General features: G+C 47.2%; 1 protein-coding gene across 1 annotated transcript; it reads left to right on the forward strand.

Annotated features, from left to right (window-relative positions):
* Window positions 1-11,265: 11,265 nt before the first annotated feature.
* Window positions 11,266-13,283, forward strand: LOC126517822 (forkhead box protein D5-C-like). Its single transcript, XM_050167625.3, has one exon. It carries the CDS (start codon window positions 11,300-11,302, stop codon window positions 12,290-12,292), a length of 993 nt encoding a protein of 330 aa, XP_050023582.2. The 5' UTR covers window positions 11,266-11,299; the 3' UTR covers window positions 12,293-13,283.
* Window positions 13,284-20,121: the final 6,838 nt, after the last annotated feature.

Genomic DNA, 20,121 nt, shown 5'->3' on the forward strand with positions numbered 1-20,121 from the left:
GAAAGGACTGACTAGTGCTCGGATGCTTATTGCTCGAGCAGTTCGGTCCACCCTCTCATTTTCCTCGAGTCCAGAGTGCGCCGGGCACCAAATTACCACCTGGTGCAATTCTGTGAATTTTGTATGGGACGGTACCCGTCATGCACGAACAGCATGCTGCCTTAGAGTCCATCATGGCCAATGCAGATTGTTTCTTTTGCTTCTGCATCTTGAAAGGCCAGCGCTATGGCTGCTGCCTCCACGGTGCAGGTTAAAGGGTTCCGAATGGAAGTTGTTATCCCTGTGGACCAATTGAAGGCCACTATTTTGAATTTGTCTGTTGCCACTCTACATGCATCTGTGTAGTATACGTCTGGATTTCTTTCACATTTCTTTTGTAAAGCCTTTGATTGCGCTTTTCTTCTGCTTTGGTGGTGTTCCGTGCTCATATTCTTTGGGATTCGTGAAACTAGAATTTCCTCTCTTGTTTGTCTGGGTAGCAAAACTGTTTTTTCTCAGCCATACTGCGCTATCAGGGGATATCCTGCCTTTTGTAACAGAGCCTTTCCTTGTTTTGTAGAATTCAGATGTTCTCTCTGAGGCATGACCACATGCCGTGTCATGTTCTTCATATGTGTTGTGAATACCAAGAGCCTCCAGCTTTTTGGCACATGTGTTTTTGGGAGCCCTAGCTGCCCTGATGATGGAGCTCGATCACTTTAGACATTTCAGCCTTATTTAGTTTTTGAAAGGGGAGGCTATAGGTCACCCTGCTAATAATTAATGCTCGCACAAGTCTGACTGCCTCCGCTTCTTTGAAGCCTCTTTTTTGTTTTGTGACTCTGTGGATCATTTGTGCCACATTCCTTGTTCTTTGTCTTAATGTTTCTAGCATGTGTGATGCCCTGCTGTTGTCTTGGTACAAAAACTCAGAATACATTCAGGTATGTGGACACCAAGGGCAAGAAACAAGGAAGGAAATTGAGATTGGCTGGGTGGTTTCTTTTGATGCAGTGAAACGTAACTAAAGTCCAAGTATGCATTCACACGACATCTGCACATGAACACGTTACTAAAATACATCAAAGCCTGACCAAGCAAACAAATTCGCAGGCCTATTTGAATTTATTCCATTTGTCCTTTTCAGCACTGGTCAAACGTGCAATACATGACTATGAAAACACAGTTAGTGTCTGTATACAAAAAAAAAAAAAAAAAGAAATTGTAGGCTGTAACTGCCTGAAACTGTGATTTCTAATGCACAAACCTTTGTGCATAGACAACTTGATACAAGGAAGTGCTGGTACAGATTTCCCAGTGAAAATGCATGCAGTTTGAAGCTTATTTCACAAAACTGACAAAATGAACATAATTGTGTGCACACACTGCGTGCCTCCATTTAACACAGAAACAGGCTGGCTGTTCGCATTGTTCATGCTGCATAACAGTAATTTGCCGCCTTAAAAATAATGTTGCTGTGACGCAAATCGCTCCCAGTTGAAAAAGACAACAGGAGTTCCTGTCGCAACTACGGAAATTTCTGTTGTACGACAGAAGTTCCTGATGTTTCTGTAGTTGCGACAGACATTTCTGACATTATGACAGAAATTCTGATGTCCCAACAGAATCATCCTGTCGTGAAGACCAAGAGTTCTGAAGTCGCAACAGCAACTTTCTATCGCAACAGCGATTCTGACGTCGCAACAGGAACTCTCTGTCGGGACTACACATTTTCGGTCGTGGCGTTAGAAATGTGCCACTTTCTGTCGCAGCGACATAATTTCTGACGCCGCGACAGAAGCGCTTTCAGTCGCGACGCTTTAAAATTGTATGTCAATTTCGCATCGGTGGTGTACCCTGTACTTTTCTCTTGCGCGGTATTCAATCGTGCTTCTCTGAAGCCGGCAATGCTGATAGCACAGACACCGGTATTAAAGTCGAAGTGGCCAATTGTTATAATTGTGCCGTGACGACGAAGCACCATAAATGCCCTACCGGCCTCCTCAACATCGGCCGCTGATGAAAATCATATCATCTGCGGGAATGGCTGCGTATCCGTTTTGTGTTATTTGGTAAGATGTGGCACACAGGCCTGTGGACTTACATGTGCCGTTACACTGACACAGTTAACTTCCCAGAAATATTGCATAAGCTTTTACAAAGCGAAAAAGAAGTTTTGGGTTGTTCCACAAAGTTGCGTGAAAAGCTGTCCCGCTCGGGTCTCATTATTCTGGTACAGCGCTGCCGAGAGATGCCAGTATGCTGTCAGAATGAACAATCATCCACGAATGTTTATGTAGCTATCTTGCATTGAACACAGAATTATATGCGCGCTCAAAAGTGCAGAGCGAGAGACAACTGTCGAAATTAGCAGTAACAACCTAACAGTGTCCCCGGTCACCGTTGTCTATTTCTGTATTTCTTATTTAATATGGATATCCTACAGCAAAATCGATGTTCTAGCACTACACAATGTACCTGTCGATGGTAAGAACACTTTTACTTTTCTAGAGATGCGGCAGTTGACGCGGTGGAATGAAAGCACCTGTTGACTCTTAAAATGCAAATATAAACATAAACGTAAAGCCTTTGTATAGCTTAAATATGCATCATGGCGCATATTCGGCGTGGCGTAGTGGTAAGATGTTGGGCTCGGGATGCCTCAGTCCGGAGTTCGAATCCCCCCTGCAGGCAGATTTTTTTTTCCTTTTTTTTTTCTTTTTTCTACAAACAAATTTACATAGCCTTAAAGAGGTCTCTGTCAATTTTTAATTCAATATTGATCAAGAACTACAGGACGTCACACTACGGACAACAGAACGACAGACTAAAATTTCCTGTTGTGTTTTTCAAGTGGGCTGTCACAACCTATATCGACACTTAAGGCGAAGTGGTTATCAAACACACCTGATGACGAAACTCCAATACTCTTTGACCCGCCGTGGTTGTTATAAGCGTCCTTGGAGTTGTGCTTAGTATTAAGCACGAGGTCACAGGAACAGATCATGGTTCTGACACGTAAAACACGACAATTAAATTGAAAAAGAGAAAGAAAAAAGTTGAAACGTCTCTTTTTTGTGCGGCACTGGCTTCTTGAGTTTTATTGAGAGGACCGGTAAGTCTCAACACCGCGACATAAAAGGTGTGAGCATTATGCGCATAGCGCAATGCTTCCGCGCCGTACTCACCACCGCAGCTTGAAAAGGCCGCGTCAAACATGAGGCAACTGGGCAAGCGGTAATCCGAAACGCGCCGTTTCCAAAAGCAGTCGACACCGTACGCAGTCCGATTTTGTGAGGACTGTGGGTGAGGTTTCACTAGCCGCTGTCATATCGTGGCGCAGGAGGGAATACCCGAGCACGGCCGCGCGAACCACGAAAGTGTATTGTAGTACACAGATCACGTCAAAGCGATGACTACGCGGTGGCCGATCACCGCCGTGCTGCGCAGTGGGGCAGGTAGCTTTCTTGTGAGGTTCCACACTACACGAAACACTCTCCGACGGCCGCCAAAATTACCTCGTAAGCACGCATATAGACACACACGCAGAACTACGATGAGCAAAACGGCACCGGCGCCGACGACAGTGGCGCTTTGCGAGCTTTGCCTTCAGTTTCACTTTTAGTTGATGGGAAGACGAACAGAAGCGAGGACATTCTGCGGCCTAAGCCGTCGAAGTTTTGCATGGTCTCGCTTCCGAAGACAGCTCGTCAGATGCCGACCGGGGGTTCTGGCAGCGCGACAGGACATTGTGGTCGACGAGACGAACAAAGCGTCTATTATATCGCCCTAAATAAGTTGGCTTGCACTCCGGAAATGTATAAATTTGCAGAAAGAAAAAAAAAAAGAAGAAGAACCACTTGGACAATATATCTCTCCTTTCTCGTTTCCTTCTCACAGATGTGTAAAAGAAAAGAAAATAACGCATAAAATAAGAAACAGAACTCCGTTTACGCTAAAGGGAGGCCTGTATCTTCTAAACTCCCTCTTAAAAAGGATGTAGAATTGAGGTTCTGTCTCCTTCTTTCATCCGCATTTTGCGAGGGAGAGAAATGGAGGACGCTGAGCATTTCTACACCACTCTAAGGGAGCACGGTTTTCAGGCACGTAGTCTCAAGGGAGGTCACATCCCTTAAAATGCCTTTTTCGGCTCATTTCCGTTTACAGTGTATGTCTCAATTTGCGCCCCTCGCCTAATCGTTATGTGCTGTCCGAACCAGAAGTACTTCGGCCCCAGTCCCTTATATATGCACCACAACAAATTACATTCCTTTTCACTCAGCCGAGCGCGAGCTTCTTCTGGATCAAATGACCGGAGAGAGCGGCATCAGCAACCGAAACCGGCCTCTGGAACCTTTAGGCCCTGCCATACTGCGTCCAGCTTGCCTATGATAACGACATGCGCGTTGCGCGAATTAAAGGCAGTAATACATCGTCGCAGGCCTATTCCGTGCTTGCGGGGTAGAGACGACTGGCTCCCTTTCACTCGTGACGACCGAGGCGCACATTAAAGCACTTGTGAGCTTCCCTCCTGCAGCTGAAGGATTAAGAGTTTTCTTTTTTTTTTAAATTTCACGTTATATAAATATTACGCGACAGATGTGCACAAATCTTACGCGGTCCAATAAGATAGTGATTATTATCCAATTTTTACAGTCCACTGCGTACGACAAGCGACACTCCTGGTGAATTGCTGTGCCTTGAATACTGCGCTGAAATAGAGATGTATCGCAAAGTCAACAAATACGTAATGGAGGCGGAGGAGGACAAACTTTCGGCTCCTTTATATCTGCCAAAACCTATCAAATAAAGCCAGTTTATAAACGAGCGCAACAGGGCGGCAAACCGTCATTTTGGTGAAAAAGAAATAAAGTTGTGTTTTCTCTTCTTACTATATATACTGTTTCTTCTATGCGAGAAAGAGTAGCCATCACTATTATAGGGTACTGTCGTGAGCACTGGGAACCCTACTGTGGGCGATATGCGGTGGCCGCCGTCGGAAACCAAGTGGAAAGGAGGACGCTGTTCTAGTAAGTGTTGGCACTCCCACCATGCGTCTCTTTATACCATGTGTGCAACTTCCCGTCGCCAGCGCAGTTGTGATAATGCTGTTTGACGTTGCGGTTACTAATAAGTTTGTGCACTGAAGCGTGGCCAATACCAAAATTAAATTGTAGGGTTTTACGTGAAAATCTACTTTTTGATTATGAGGCACGCCGTATAGTGGGGGACTCCGCAAATTTCGGCCACCGGGGGTTCATGAACGGGCACCTAAGTCTAAATGCACGGGCGTAGTCGCCGCCAGAGAAACGCGGCCGCCGAGGCTGGGATTCGATCCCACGACTCGTGCTCAGCCGCCCAACACCACTGAGAAATCGCGGCGCGTCTGGCGAATAGCAGCACTGTTTTGAAGCGTAAACATTCGAGAGTTGCTTCCCTGGGAAATCTGTCCATCTGTCTGAAACACGTGACACGCGTTGCGCTCTACAAGATATACATGAGGCCCAATGGGGGTATATGGGAATATAGGTCAAGCTAAACGCGGAAACGGGCACCTGAGAGCTGAGCTGAGCTCTAAATAAAGAAAAAACGTGACAAAAAAAAAGGCTCACTGTATGTCACCGCGCATGTAACCACCTCATGGGCTATCGGCGGTCAGCGAAATTTCTTTTTAAGCTGCCGTTTTCGACAAACGTAGGCGCTGTCGGAGTGCCAACAGTTAGCGGAAGAGCGCCCCCCCCTTTCCCTCTGTTTCTTAATTTCCTGCTTGGCTATTTCGATAACTTCAAGCTATGAATGACTTAACCATACGGAAACCCTGGAAATAATAAAATATCAGGAAAAAGAACGATTTGACATTTGTGTCTGTTGAGGAAAATGATCGAGAAGATGGAATTAGAAAAGTCACGGAGGTAATTTTTAGTGGACAGATAGTCATTGCGATTTGTCATACACGTAACTTCAGTGACTTACGCAATTCTGTACCGGAGTTTTTCGCGCGTGTGACCGCTTCTTGGAATACGCTCCAGCCGCGCGCCTCATTGAAGTTAACTGATGTTAACCTAGCAGAAAACACATACACACACACGCACACATGTATGCGCTCACGCACACATATTGTCATTGGTTAGTGCGATTGCTACATATAATATGCGCTTATATATGCACCGGCACAACATTTCCCGGGATCTCAACCCTTTCTGCATGGGTTTACGGCTTTCTCGAATATTGAGACGCTGAATAACTGGAACGCGGAGGTTCGCGTGCGAAAGGTTTCTTGAAACCATACGTAGCGACGCGCCGTGTACTCCGAATTGCGGCCGTAAAGCCGGCAGCCTATACTTAGGCTAATGTGCACTGCTATCGCTGCCGTTTCTTCACACTTTAGGCAAAATTTCAGGGTTTTAGTTTTTAATGTTAGAAACATGCGCTTTAGAAAAACGTGAGCGAGCGAAAAAAGGACAAACCACCTGTTTACCTCCTCCAGACTGACGAGTTCTTCCGTCACACGCACTCGACATTTCACGCCCTCTCGAGGCAATCAAAAGGCGAGGAATGGTCCTCGCAAGCGCGCGTATCGCGCGCCGCCGGTCACCCGAACATCGGCCACAATAGCGTTTTCAACGGAAAGCGATGCCAATAGCATATATCCCGAGGTCTAAATCTTTCACCACAAGCGACCACCAGTGTCAAACCTCTAGTCCGAACGGGAGCTGCGTTACGAAAACAGTTCCACTCGAAAGCAGCGTCCTCCTGGTGACGCACAGCGAGACTAGCCCGTAGTCGGGCATCTATATATAGCGCGCTAGATGCCGCCAATAACGGCCAGCTTCTTTCGCTTTGATGCTGCAAATTAGGGCGAGGAGAAAGTTAAGCTATACCAAAAAATGTGCATCTGTGGCCGTCTTGTAGCTTCGAAACGAAAGCAAAATACGTTTGCCATGGCGACGCGTGTGAGAGCATTACTGCCGCAAGCGATGTCGACGCCTCCGTCCCTGCCGCCGCCAGAGCAAGGACCACGCAACCAGATTATATCCAGCGTCATTCGCGCTCGTCTCCGTGATGCATCGTGTAGTGTGCAGGACGGCATAGAGAGACGGGAAGCGCCGACCAACACAAGGTGCATTTCCCGAAAGGCGGGCTATATACCAGGAAACATACAAACAAAAAGTATCCAGAAAATAACGCAAAGCTTTTACAAATTGCTAAGCTCCGCGTTGCGGCTTTGCACATACGGCTGGCAGCGTCTGTGAACTGTATGAGGCACTCTCGAAGATAACATGCAGAGGGACAATTGAAACTACAAAGCAACAAAAGCCTAATGAAGAGCACAAGCGGACGGGACGGGCCTAGAGGTGAATGGGAGACCAAGACATTGGGACACGCGTGGTGACGGCACCGCTTTGCACAGTTTCGAGTGCCGGGATTCCAGAAAGCTGAAGGGTGTCCAACTCTGACGCCTGTACGAAGCGAAACCAGCCTCTCTCTGATGTGCAGTATTAGTATGTATACATAGAGGCGCGCTCGGAGAGAGGCGGCGTACTCCATAGCCGGAGTTATCCTTCCCGGTCATTCGTCGCGATGGTCCCGTTTCAGCCACTGCATTTATGCGCTATGGTCGCACTAGTTGTGTAGCCTGTATATACTGTATTGCAGCAATCTTCCTAACCACGACTTTCCTGGACACCGATATAACGCAAGAGATACCAGCACTTAGCCTTCTGATATCGTCAATTGTGAGCGGGGTCAGTCACGCTAATCGCGGTGAGTAATGTTTGGTTCTCGTGCGTAGTACTGTCCGGCGATCACGGCAAGTGACTTGTATATCATAGCCTCCTCGGATGGTACATGCCAGCTCTTACAGTCCGCTCCCCGCCAACCACTATGCTTACAAATCGCACGAAGCTGCTCGGCGTGTAGGAGCGAACGACGTCCTGGACGTATCGCCGAATAACTTTGGTCCGTCGACAGGAAGGCAAAAGAAAAATTCGAAAGCGTGCTTGAAAGCGGTGCTGCGGTCACATTCCCCCCTGCAGTATAACGCTAACCCTACACTATACAGGCTGTCCCAGCTATCATGTACCAAGATTTAAAAAAATATACAAATGCCACGTAGCTTGACAGCACCAAGTTAATGTTGCTTGGCGTCGCTTGGACATACTCAGATTATGTTTTTTTAGCATTCCGGGTAGTTATAAAATTAGTCTTAATTAATTAATAAACTTCTCAAATATTATGACTATATGAAAAGTGTCAATTAGAAAATTGTAGAGTATGACGTGAAAACCTCTCGATCCAGCATTCTGTTGGTGAATACGTGCCATGATAAAATCGTTTTTTCAAGCTTATATATGAAAGAAGCCCGCGAATAGACGCAAAATTGCTGCGCGACCAGCCGATAGAGGCACTTTGCGTGCATTCGCACAAAGTTAGTGACTTACTTGTGAGTGAGCGGAGAACATCATGAGCCGAAATTTCCAACATTTCGCTTAAAATGTCGTGGGAGAGCCACCTGTACTTGGTTTGAGAAAGCCATGATTGCAGTTCTGGAATGTCATTGGCGCGAAGATCCAGAAGCTGTCTTAGATTACCTTTTCCACCATCACGACCACGTGTTGCCGGTGCCTGGCATGCTAGGTACTGCAATCAAGGCAATGTCGCTGCCAGCGCTTTCCTGCGTACTGCTTTTCTCCCCAATTGCACAAGCAGTTGCTACATTCAGCCTCATTTTCCCAGCTGCTGTTCCGCTCGTGGCCGCACGGTGCATATTCAAGGCCCCGTGACTTTTAAATATTATAAAATCTTCCTTCCAGACAGAAAAACCAATTTTCCACAAACGTCAAGCGAGACTGCTCATCGCTGGAGCTTGATGTCCGCGAATAAGTGCTTCGAGCGGCCAGTCGGGCGGCAATATTGCGTGTATTGGCGGACTTCCTTCGCGGTCAGAAAAACCTCTTATGTAGCTCGTATACTAAGCAACAGAAAGTTGTATCGGGAGTTTTTCACGTTGCTCTACAATTTTCTTATTGACACTTCTCCTCTGACTACAATATTTGAAATGTTGAATAATAATTAAGAATAATTATGTAACTAACCGGAATATAAGAAACAATCTGAGTATCTCCAAGCGACGGTAAACAACATTATAACTTGGTTCTGTCCGGCATTTGCATATTTTTAAATCTTTGTGCGTGATAGTTGGGAGAATCTGTATACGTAATACCAGCGTGCGCAGATAACATGTATACATACTTCAAGGCGAGGTCGTGGAAAATATAGTTGAGTGTAGCGCTTGTCCCGTCCCACCCCTTTTTTTCTGTCCTGCTTTGTTTCCTTTGCGCGCTCCTTCATTATGTCACTAAGCAGGTCCGAAGCGACTTCTCGAAGATAAAGTGTGTTCCAGTTGGTCGCTTAGCACTGCACGAGCATGCAGTTGCACCCTGCGTTCAGAACCCGCCTGCATGCAAGCCACGTTTGTTCCATGCAAGCAGTTCTCTGTGAAAAAAGGTGCAAAGACTACTTTTTGCAGACGACGGTGTGCCCGCTGAGCATGCGCGTATTTCAACGCGTGGCACAGAGCGATAGACGCGAGGCGTCTTGTCTAGATTCCTTGCTGTTATGCGCGTTTAGACATGAGATGGGATTAGTGTTTGTACTCGTCCATTTTACATCACGCGCTTGAAGCAGCTAAAAGAAGCGACAAACGATTCCCTCTCGAGCTATTGAATTACAACTAGTGGAAAGGTTTCTGCATATAAAGCAAATGTTGTGATCCTGTAGGATGCTGAGTATAGAGGACAAAGGAGCTCCCTTGGGTCTCCGCCGCTGATTCTGCAGTTTAAGGTAAGAGACCTGCGAGGTTCTTTCCCACTGGAAGCAGCATTTGCGGGACGCCACGCCCCTTGCGCAGTTGCGGACCGCTGGAAGAGCATCAGGAGAGTACGGGCATGAGAACCGCGGTTTGCAAACAGGCGCCTTTCACACGAATCCGCGAACAACGCCGCCCGCGATATCGCCTTTGTGCACATTCTAAGGAGCGCGAATAGAGAGGGAGAGAGAAACCTCTTGCCTTGCCGTGGCAAGCTGCCGGCGATGAGAAAAGAACGCTGTGTGGGTCAAAAACAAAATAAACAGCAAGCAAAAAGAAAGAAAAACGAATGTATGTACACACGACGCGAGGAAGGACTCCGCAAGCATACAACGCGCCTCCTAGCAAACGTTGTAACGGAATCCTTCAACTCGCGGTTGCCTCCGCCTTCGCTAGCAGCAGTGTAAAAATAAGACAACAGAAGAGGTGCCACGCTTCGCCCAAATGCTCGTTCCCGAGAGCGCTTCAATCATTCACGGCACGCTGGACACGTCGAGACTTGGCGGACTGGTGAACAGCCAGGCAAGGAGCAAATGCCATTGTTGCGCATTACGGCAACCGCGAACCCACAGGCGCGTAAAAATCGCGAGGCGCGCACGATCCGGCTGATGCAGACGGCAATAGCGAACACTGGCGTCTGATTGGTCGAAACCTCCTCCGCCTGCTCCCGCTGCCCGTCCCCCTCGCAAGGACCACGAGAAGGCACGGAAGGCGCCTGCTCCATTTCAAGGCGCTGGCGCAAAAAGCTGCGCATATGGCAAGCGTCGAAACCAACGACACGGAGGCGATAATAACGAAAAGAAACTCGAGTGCACATCGTTTGCGCTTGCATTTCCTCGCTTTTCACAATCTGCAAAAGTTACTTCAGAGGAGACTGCTGCGGCAGCGGGACCAAACCGTATCCTCCAGGAATCGGCGCGGACAGAGCCCGGCGGCGGAAAAACCGAACAGGAGCATTTCGGCCTGCTGTAGCAGAAGTTGCGGGGACGTAATCGTAATGTGGCCCTTTCTGCCATCATAGTTCCTGATCCGAAGCATTTCCACATATACAAACGCACACACATTTATCAAACAGAGTGCGCAACTAAGGGAAAGGAGGTCCGATCGCCGCGGTCTTTACTTTGAGTGTATCAAACGACAGAGAGAGTGAGAGGGAAACCGGTACTTACTGCTCTCCGCGTCACGTCAAACAGCAGCGAAAGAGGCGATCTCCAACGCCAAAGTGCGAGAACCCTCCACGAGGGCTATCGAAAAGCGCGGGGGCGAGAGCGCGCTGCGAACAATAACGGCCAAACATTGCGAGCTATGAAAGCCCCACCGCAAGGACTCCTCCCCCCGGCACCCTTGCGGTGGGCGTCGGCGAACGCAGGTCCCGCCCGCGCGCTCCGCCCATGCCCCGCCGCCAGCGACGAGAGCGCGCGCGCTGTCGGACTGGCCGAGGATTGCCGCTCGATGAGGGACGCGGTCGAGCTGAGCCTCCAGAGCTGTCGTGCCGCGGTGGCCGGCAACGAGCCGCGGTTCCTGCCCGGGGTCGGCAGCGGCGCACCGAGCACCGGTGCCAGGCCTTTTCGGCCGCCAAGCACCGTCACGGTGAGCGGCGTGGGCACCAATGCGACACCGTTGACCACACCTTACGAACTGGCCGCCAGGACGCATCAGGAGTCCTCGCTGTCAATGACGACGTCAAAGCCTTCTTCTGGCAAGTCTTCGAAGACTTGTTCGTCCAAGACGAAAAGCAAGGAGGACACGCCGAGGCCCGCGAGTGACGGCAAGGCTCCACCGGTGAAGCCGCCTTACTCTTACATCGCACTAATCACCATGGCGATCCTGCAGAGCCCCGAGAAGCGCTTGACACTGTCGGGAATCTGCGAGTTCATCCGGAACCGTTTTCCCTTCTACCGGGACAAGTATCCGATGTGGCAGAATTCGATACGGCACAACCTTTCGCTCAACGACTGCTTCGTCAAAATCCCCCGGGAGCCCGGCAACCCCGGTAAAGGAAACTATTGGACGCTGGACCCGGCCAGCGAAGACATGTTCGACAACGGCAGCTTCCTGAGACGCCGCAAGCGATACAAGCGCCAGCCACCGGACCCGCTCGGTGACGGCTTCTTCTTCGGAGATCTGCTTAGGCACCATCCTCTCTTTCCTGGCGCGGCGGGGCTAGTTCCACCGATTCCCTACCAGCACCAGCAAGCATTCCTTCCTCTGCCCGTTCACCATCCGGCTCTGCACGTGCTGCCACCGATGCCGCCGGTACCTGCCCCCATGGTGCTCGGCGGAGAGCGGCGCAGCGGCAAACCACCAGCGGTGTCATCGCCGTCGAGTTTCAGCATCGACAGCATCATAGGAACAAAGCTCAATCACCAACAGCCTCGCCTCGACGATGTTGGAGTGCTTACAGGATTTTGTAGACCTTGCCTGCAGCCGTGGCCCCCTCGCTGATTTGTCCAAAGCGCACTCACGGAAGGAAGCTAGTTCAGATACTGGCGGAGCGCTTCTTCTGCCGTGCCCCCTGCTCGTCAGTGACGACGCTTTCGATGCATGTCTTCGGCTCGAAGCTCCTTCTAGGAGTCTCTCGCGGACTCCTGAAAGTTCACTCAGCAATTAAGGACCCGCGTGTGAAGCCTCATAGCGGCTTGCACAGAGAGCCGACTCAATGCGACGCGTGATGACAGTGCGGTGCAGCAGACGCGAACCTTGTGTAAGGATCTCATTGGAAGTACAGCCGTTCGGCACGGGGCAACAAAAGTTTCTTGAGGATGACCTTGAGAGACACCTCTTGCCTTTGGCGGCGCGTGTTGTCGCCGCGGACCATGACGTCATTTCGTAGCCCTACGCACTGCAGCCACTCGCACCATCCGGCCCCGTGAACGTCCTCAAGAGTAAGTCCCTTGGCGAAGACTTTGCTGAACTTTGGCGACAGGGAGTGTGTTACGAACTGGAACTATACTTCGCGGAAGCTGTGTAGTTTGCAGACGGCATCCTTCTCTGCTGTAAATACCGTTTGCGCATATAGGTGTAAATAAGTTTTCCATTGTCGCTGATCTGCGGAGTTCTATTGTATACTCCGTGGTTAATGAATGTACCGCCTTTAATTAACATTTTGTATGCGTTATTGGCTGGTTCTAGATGGAAGGGAACAATTATGAACACGTGCGGATTCTGATCCTATGTCAGAAATCTGTTCCCCACATTCATTTTACTTTCAAAGGGCAGCGGTAAATGGCGATGTTATGTACCGGGACTATGTGCTAATTTTTGTTTTCTTCATCATTCTGAGGAGCCCGTGAAATTACTATCAGCATACCTCGGTGAGTGCATTATGGCGCCTTCTAGAGCGAACATAGCTGCCAAAAATACTACTATGTTACGAAATAGTGTTTAGGTGAACAAGACTGCCTCTGTAAAATAAAGATTGTATGTTCTCATGGAATATTCTTCGTTTCTTTGCGTACGGCTTTTTGCATTCTTCCAGAAAAAATATACACAGGGGCGAAATTTCACATTTTTTTACTGTTATATTTATCATCCCGCCGAGTGCATGGTTGATTCGTATACAATAAATAGCAAGGGTGCGGCTGGATGCTTACAAACTGCGAACTTACGAAGTGCTAAATAAGGGAAGATGAAAAGAAACGTTGCAAAATATGGCCTCAAAAATAAATATTGCTAGACGTGTCGTTAATAATAACTATAAGTTGAAATAAAACACCAATAAAGGAGTTAAAGTGAGCTTGACTTGTCCGCAAGTCCACTTCATGCATGCATACTTTAAACCAGCGCGGCAGAGTATTACTGCACAAGCGCTACCTAACAAATGCAATTTATCGAGAACAACACACAAAAGGAAAACCACACCTGTGCGTGCATGCTATCAAGTCACATGCAATAGGTCAGCAAAGAGTACCATCTCACCATATAATAAAGACATAGAATCTTCCATTAAGTGATCATCATGCGGCCTTGGTATAGGAAAACCTTGTATAAGTTCAAGCTCGTTTTTGTCTGCGTGCTTGGTCATGGTCTTCGTTCGATCAAACATACTTATATGCACGTGGATAAAAAACCGTCATCACTTGCAATGCAAGTAAAATGGATGATCTCATGGAATAGGAAATTGTATGACCTTTGAGACGTTGTACCGAATGGCTTCGCGGCTAGATTGAGGTTAATATTGAAATTGTGGTCAATTGCTATGTCGATGCAATGAACTCACTGCAGCATACATGACATCGGGGCTGCGTGACGAGAAACGTCCTTTATTTTAACACAAAGTTGCAGCCAGTTTACACAGTGACCGGATTTCATAAGGCGAAATGACAAACTGAGCAACATATCACAAATATGGATATATGATAGACATGACAAGAAAAAAAAAGCACGCGCCTTGGCATTTTTGTTTTTACAGGCATTCTCTAGTTAGTAAAGCAAAGGTGAATTCAGGTTCATGAAGATGCAACATGTTTTCCAATATACTCATACATTTTCAGATCAGAGGAGGACTGACTGCTGGAATGTGTAGCTGATATATCATGTTGACTGGAAAACTTAGCACAGGAGAGTGGATGCAACGAGCAGACTAGGGCGTTCGCCCTTGTACGTTCCGTGTGTGTGTCTCTAAAGCTTTGTGTTATGTTTTCCAGTAAACACTTACAGATCACACCATGGAAGATTCACTTTTTTCTTACGACTTCTTTTGAAATGAAAACTCAAGCTACAATTTTAACTGAATACAACATGAAACTGAATCGCCAAAGGCGCTGCTTCCACGTTACTATACAACGTGAATTCTTATACTGCACATATACTCGTTACATAAAACTCAAGCTATACTTTCTAATGTACCCGCCATGATGGCTCATTGGTGGCCACATTCCGATGGAGCCAGAATACAAACTCACTGCTTTACCTAAATTTCGGTGCACGAAATAATCGCAGATGTAAAAGTTAATTCAGTCCATCTCACTACAGGGCGTTCGTTATAGTTTACTCCGACACGTTTAGTTTCTGAGCACTTCAGGGGAAAGAGGAATTGAGTCCATGTAACCCACTCTGTTTATTTCATTCGAAATGTTGCTCTTTCCTAGCCTGCCTCATTTTCTCATGATTTACTAAGTCTGACGTGTAAAAGGCCCCCAAGTAGCGCAGAGCTTCACTGAAAGTGGTCAACACTAATACAACAAATGTGCGCCATATTTTATGGTGAGACTATACATAGAGAGAAAGATAAGGAAGGCAGGGATGTTGACCAGGAGTCTCGTTAGCTACCCTACGCTGGGGGAAGGCAGAATGGGAAGAGAGAGCACGGAGAGAGAGAGGGTATAGAGACGTGCACGGACAGTCATTGAGTCAAAGCCGCTCGTGCAAACCAAACGTTCTCAGAAAGCACAAAAGTTCATTCACTGCCTTCCGAACCCATGATCGGTGTGGACGGTGCACTAGTACGGTCTGTTCACTCAGAGGACGATCATCTAATTTCCTCAACGTGTTGGACAACGATTGTCTTTGTGCTTAAAATTGAGGACAGTGGCACAATAAGTGGTCAATATTCTCCTCGCATCCGCAAACATCGCATGCAGGACTATCAGTCATTCCAGGTAAATCGAAGCAAATCAAATCAGTTTATTCACACATCCTGAGATGCTTAGGGGCACGGAAAAAAAGCCCTGGAAAGGCTTGACGCGGTTCCGCGCCCAGGCATACAGTGGAAAGCGCGGCACGTTAAAATACACGCAGTGAATTCGCAGGACACAGCTGCTCGCGGCTAAAAAATGGGCACAAGAGCAAAATTGCGATATAAATAAACGAATGCAAACAAGATCAGGCTGGGGAACATGAATTATCTGGTGTACACAAATATGCGGGAAACAAAGAAAAGACTTAAAAGAAAGTGAAAAAAGAAAGAAAGAAATGCTAGGACAATGCGCATTACACCAAAACTAGGTATGCGTGAGTACAAAATATGCGTGATAAGAAGACACTGGCGTCTATACACATGACACAGAACAGGAAAGGAACCAACCATACTGCTACGTACATTTTTGTTCGGTTTACAACAATGTTCAACGTAAACCTCTGAATGATTTATTTATCACATCTGAGGTATGTTGTTCGTACAGTCCGATCAAGATTGACGGTAAGCGAAATTTCAACATCTGTTTTCCGTCATTTGTGCGGCATACATTAAATTTCCATTTTTCGGGATTTCGTGTACGATACACAAGATTGTGCGTTGTAAGTTCTACTAATTAAGCTAATGAATTATCGTGCTTAACTATTTCCGACTTGTAATAACGGATCAGTCTATAAGTGTATAGAGAATGTACACGGATAATGTTAAACCTAGTAAAAAGTTCTGCAGCGTGCGAATAGTAAGGGGCCTTAGCCATTATGCGAATTACACGTTTCTGTAAACGCGATGCCCAACGTAATAAATTCAACTGTTGTCGTTGCCCAGACCAGAACGCCGTAATTCACGATCGAGGAAAACAGGGAATTGTAAGGCAGTATATTGACCGAAATGGGAAAAAATGAACAATAGCGGCGCAAATACCCAGCCGTGCGCGAAAGCTTCTGCACTGTGCTGAGTAAGCTTTCGTGAAGGCAACTCCCAGCCACAACCGACACAGAAGAGACTCTTCGCGTCGGTGCACTCCGGCCGGAGGTCTGAGTTGCAAAGAAGGGTTTAGTCTGTGCAGTCTTGTGCGCCTTGTATGTGCGGTATTCCACTCTGCTAAGGAGAATGCCCAAATGCTTGTGTATATGTCCTGAGGACACACTAAATTTATGAATGCATGATGCAGAACCGCAGGAAAAAGAAACGAAACGAGGACAGGCGCTACATAAATAGAAGAGGCGTTTCGAAAGGCTTTAACCAGATGTAGATCCAATTAGACGCCCTGCAACACACAATCCATCAGGCTTGTGTCGCTCGTCTTAACCGCGTTCAAACCAGCGCCAACTCGCCCCCCTTTTCTATCCTCTCCAGCTTCCTCAAAGTATATATTATGTAGACACGTGTAAACATAGTCCTTTGCATTGGTACCTTCAAAGCATTGGCTTAGAACTCTCTTTTGCCATGTATAGCGAACAACTCAATCAAGCACTGCGCTCATCGCACTCCTCTCGACACTATGTACTCTGGACAGACACAGATAAGGTATAAAATGCCTGGTCACAGCTGCCCCTGGCGCATGGTTGCTATACGTTCAAATGAGGAAGGCAAATGTGATATAATGCAACGCCGAGTTGCAAATAGTAGAACATATTCTATTCGTGCCACGGGTACCCCAGTTGTACACATAGTTGCAGTTTAGGGTCAATTAAGGTAGACGAGACTTATATAGTGAAACATTCCACAGGGACGACCTACCTTCACGAGAAACTACAGAGAAGGGCAGGCGCTTGCTTCATGTGTTGCTTTACTATATTATATACAACACAGTGTGAACGAGCGAGAACAAACATATGAGTCAATATATGTATAAATGTTACTCTTCATTCATTTTCCTGCTGACCCGACCCTGCCCATGCACGTCGGTCACAGCAGCAGTTGGGCACATTCACGGAAAGTGTCACCTATATATACAGCGGACAGCACTTGTTTATTATTACTCACTAGGCGTACTTAGGGCTACAAGCGCAGGCACCCTTTCCTAGGCGTCTGTCTGTTTTATAAGGTGGTACAGCAGCTTCGCTCTAACGCGTTAAGCTTCAGAAATCATTAAGGAGCGTGAAAAATAACCACGCCACCAAAGAAAAGGGAGCGGGTCTGGTAAAAGCGCTTATAGGGACAAGCGCTTTGTCCCGTGCACACCCCCTTTTCTTTTATGACGTGCTTGTTTTTTGCGCTCCTTAATGATCGATGTCCAGTGTGCACCAACTAGGCCCTCTTCAACTCCTTTTAAGCTATAGAAGCATATTCTTTCATGAACAAAGCAGGAAACATTGTACCAAAGTCGGCAGGAAGCGAGAGCTCAAGACCTCTCGCTTCCTGCAATGACGCGATCTGTAAAGCTCGCAGACTGCAATGACGCGATCTGTAAAGCTCCAGCTTTACAGATCGCGTCATTGCAGTCTGCCGCCTGCAAGTGACCGGGACAATGTAATGCTCAAACATCGGCATCGAGGTTCATCATCTGAAGCACTGTATATCCGACAGCACACTCCTTCCAGTCTTCACATGTGTACCAGCGCGTAGTTTTCCATGGGACTCACACTCGTGGACTCAAACTGCTTCTCTCCACGACGATGTACATAGGTCTGGCTTTGGTGAAGGACTTAGCTTGCCGATTAGAAGAAGCAGGTGTCCAAGCATGCTCGATGTCAGCTTCATGGTGCCACGCCGCGTTTTTGCCCGCTGTGCCGGACAGAATGTGCCGGTTAATTCATAACACATGCGTCCTTTTCATGAATAGATTCCATCCTCTTATTCCGAATCATTGTGAGACGCTGAGTGTACTAGTATATAAATGAAATATAAATAAAGAAATGTTTACAAATCATGCACGAATCCTCACATGGGCCAATATCTTAGGGTGGAGACATGCCTTCCTTTTCTTCTAGTTCCAGATCTGATACTAAGGATAAATTACTGAAATGAAATTCTGCCATTTTAGGTGCCAAATCCACGATATGATTATGAGGCACGCTGTAGTGTGGGACTGCGGGTTAATTTTGACCACCTGGGTTTCTTTAACGTGCACCCAGTGGTCGGTAAGCCCGGGTTTCTGGATTTTGCCTTCATGGAAGTGCGGCCGCCATGACCGGGATTTGACCCCGCGACCTCGGGCTTAGTAGCGCCATGCCAAAGCCCCACCACGGCGGGTAGATGCTATGAAGCTGGCCATAAACCACGATTAGTCCCCAACTGCCAGCACTGTCCGAAAACTCGGGGAATACTTGCAATTTCATGAATCGCAAGTGTGTGTAAAATATTGGGCAATTTTATTCACAGCTGCATGGCCAGTGCTGACAGCATTCGTCGCATCGCCGTGTGGCCTGCTTCTGTCGACCTTATTGACATCGGAAGCGGCTGTTGTTTACGTCAACCGACTATACACTATAATGTGTGCACTGAAGTACCACAATAAGAGCAATTGATATTCTAAAATATTCTTGCCAATTACTGCCAACAATATTACTGAGTTATGAGAGTATATTGCTTCTAATTTCTTTTCGAGTCACGCTTAAACGCCATGGCGAAATTCATTCGGCTCCACGTGAATCTAAGTCAGACAATGCGGACAGATGCATCCTACTGAACGGCATCCGAGCTAGGCGACATTTTAAGGAAGGTAAAGCGCAAATAAATGACCTAGCATTTTATTTCATGGAGTTTTCGCACATGGAACTGCCTTTTTGGTGCCTGGGTTTTTTACACTGCTTTCACCACCTGTTCTAACTTTTTATTCACAGCGGAAGTGTTTTAGCGTTTCATGGCGCTAGTTTCTTCTGATATAATTTTGGCATTGTTACTTTTTACCTATTTAATGATCTCCCTTTCTGAGCTAAAATCTCTTCTTGTTGTCTTTTTGTTTTCTTTGTCGTTTTATATTGCTGTGACGGCGTTCTTTGCCATGTGGGCGGGATTTTTTTATGTGAGTATGGGGCTCAGGGGTCGCCTCGATGGGCAGTGGTGTTGGTCAATTAGGCAGATATCGAATATTTCTGACGCGTGCGTTGAGGCTATAATGGCGAGTGCATTCATATAGGTTTCAGTAATAAATGTTGGAAGTTGGTAGAAGTATCGCTTATTAGGTCCGCTTTCTTTCCGCTGCCCGTGTTTTATTTACGCTTTACCTGCCTTAAGATATAAACGGTAGCGCTGCCTTATTCATCGGTATACCGCTAAGCGGCCATTGAGGCATGGAAACGACCGCAGTGTGGAATGCCGCTGCACATCATCTTTTTTTTTGCCTTTTCAGACAGGACATGTAGTTCCACAAAAATAGAGAACTGTACTATTTTGCATCTGTGCACGACGTAGCAGTTCTCATTCAATGCTACTTTTGTCCCGTTGCTGCCGAAATTAGCTATTTATTTGAAGCGCGCCATTTCTGAAAATGTCTGAATAAGCATGTAGTTGGACTCTTCTGTTGCAAGACTTTGGGAGCTATTTCTTGAATCACTTTATACATTGTCACGTTGTCGTGACAGTGGCACAACGGCGAGTACCGACACTGACTCTTTACTGGGCGAACCTGCAGTGCGCGCGAGTTACACTCGGGCAGAACGATCACCACATGCGTCACTAGCCGACGATATCCGAA

This window comes from Dermacentor andersoni, chromosome 11 (genome assembly GCF_023375885.2).
Source record: "Dermacentor andersoni chromosome 11, qqDerAnde1_hic_scaffold, whole genome shotgun sequence".
Classification (NCBI taxonomy): Eukaryota; Metazoa; Arthropoda; class Arachnida; order Ixodida; family Ixodidae; genus Dermacentor; species Dermacentor andersoni.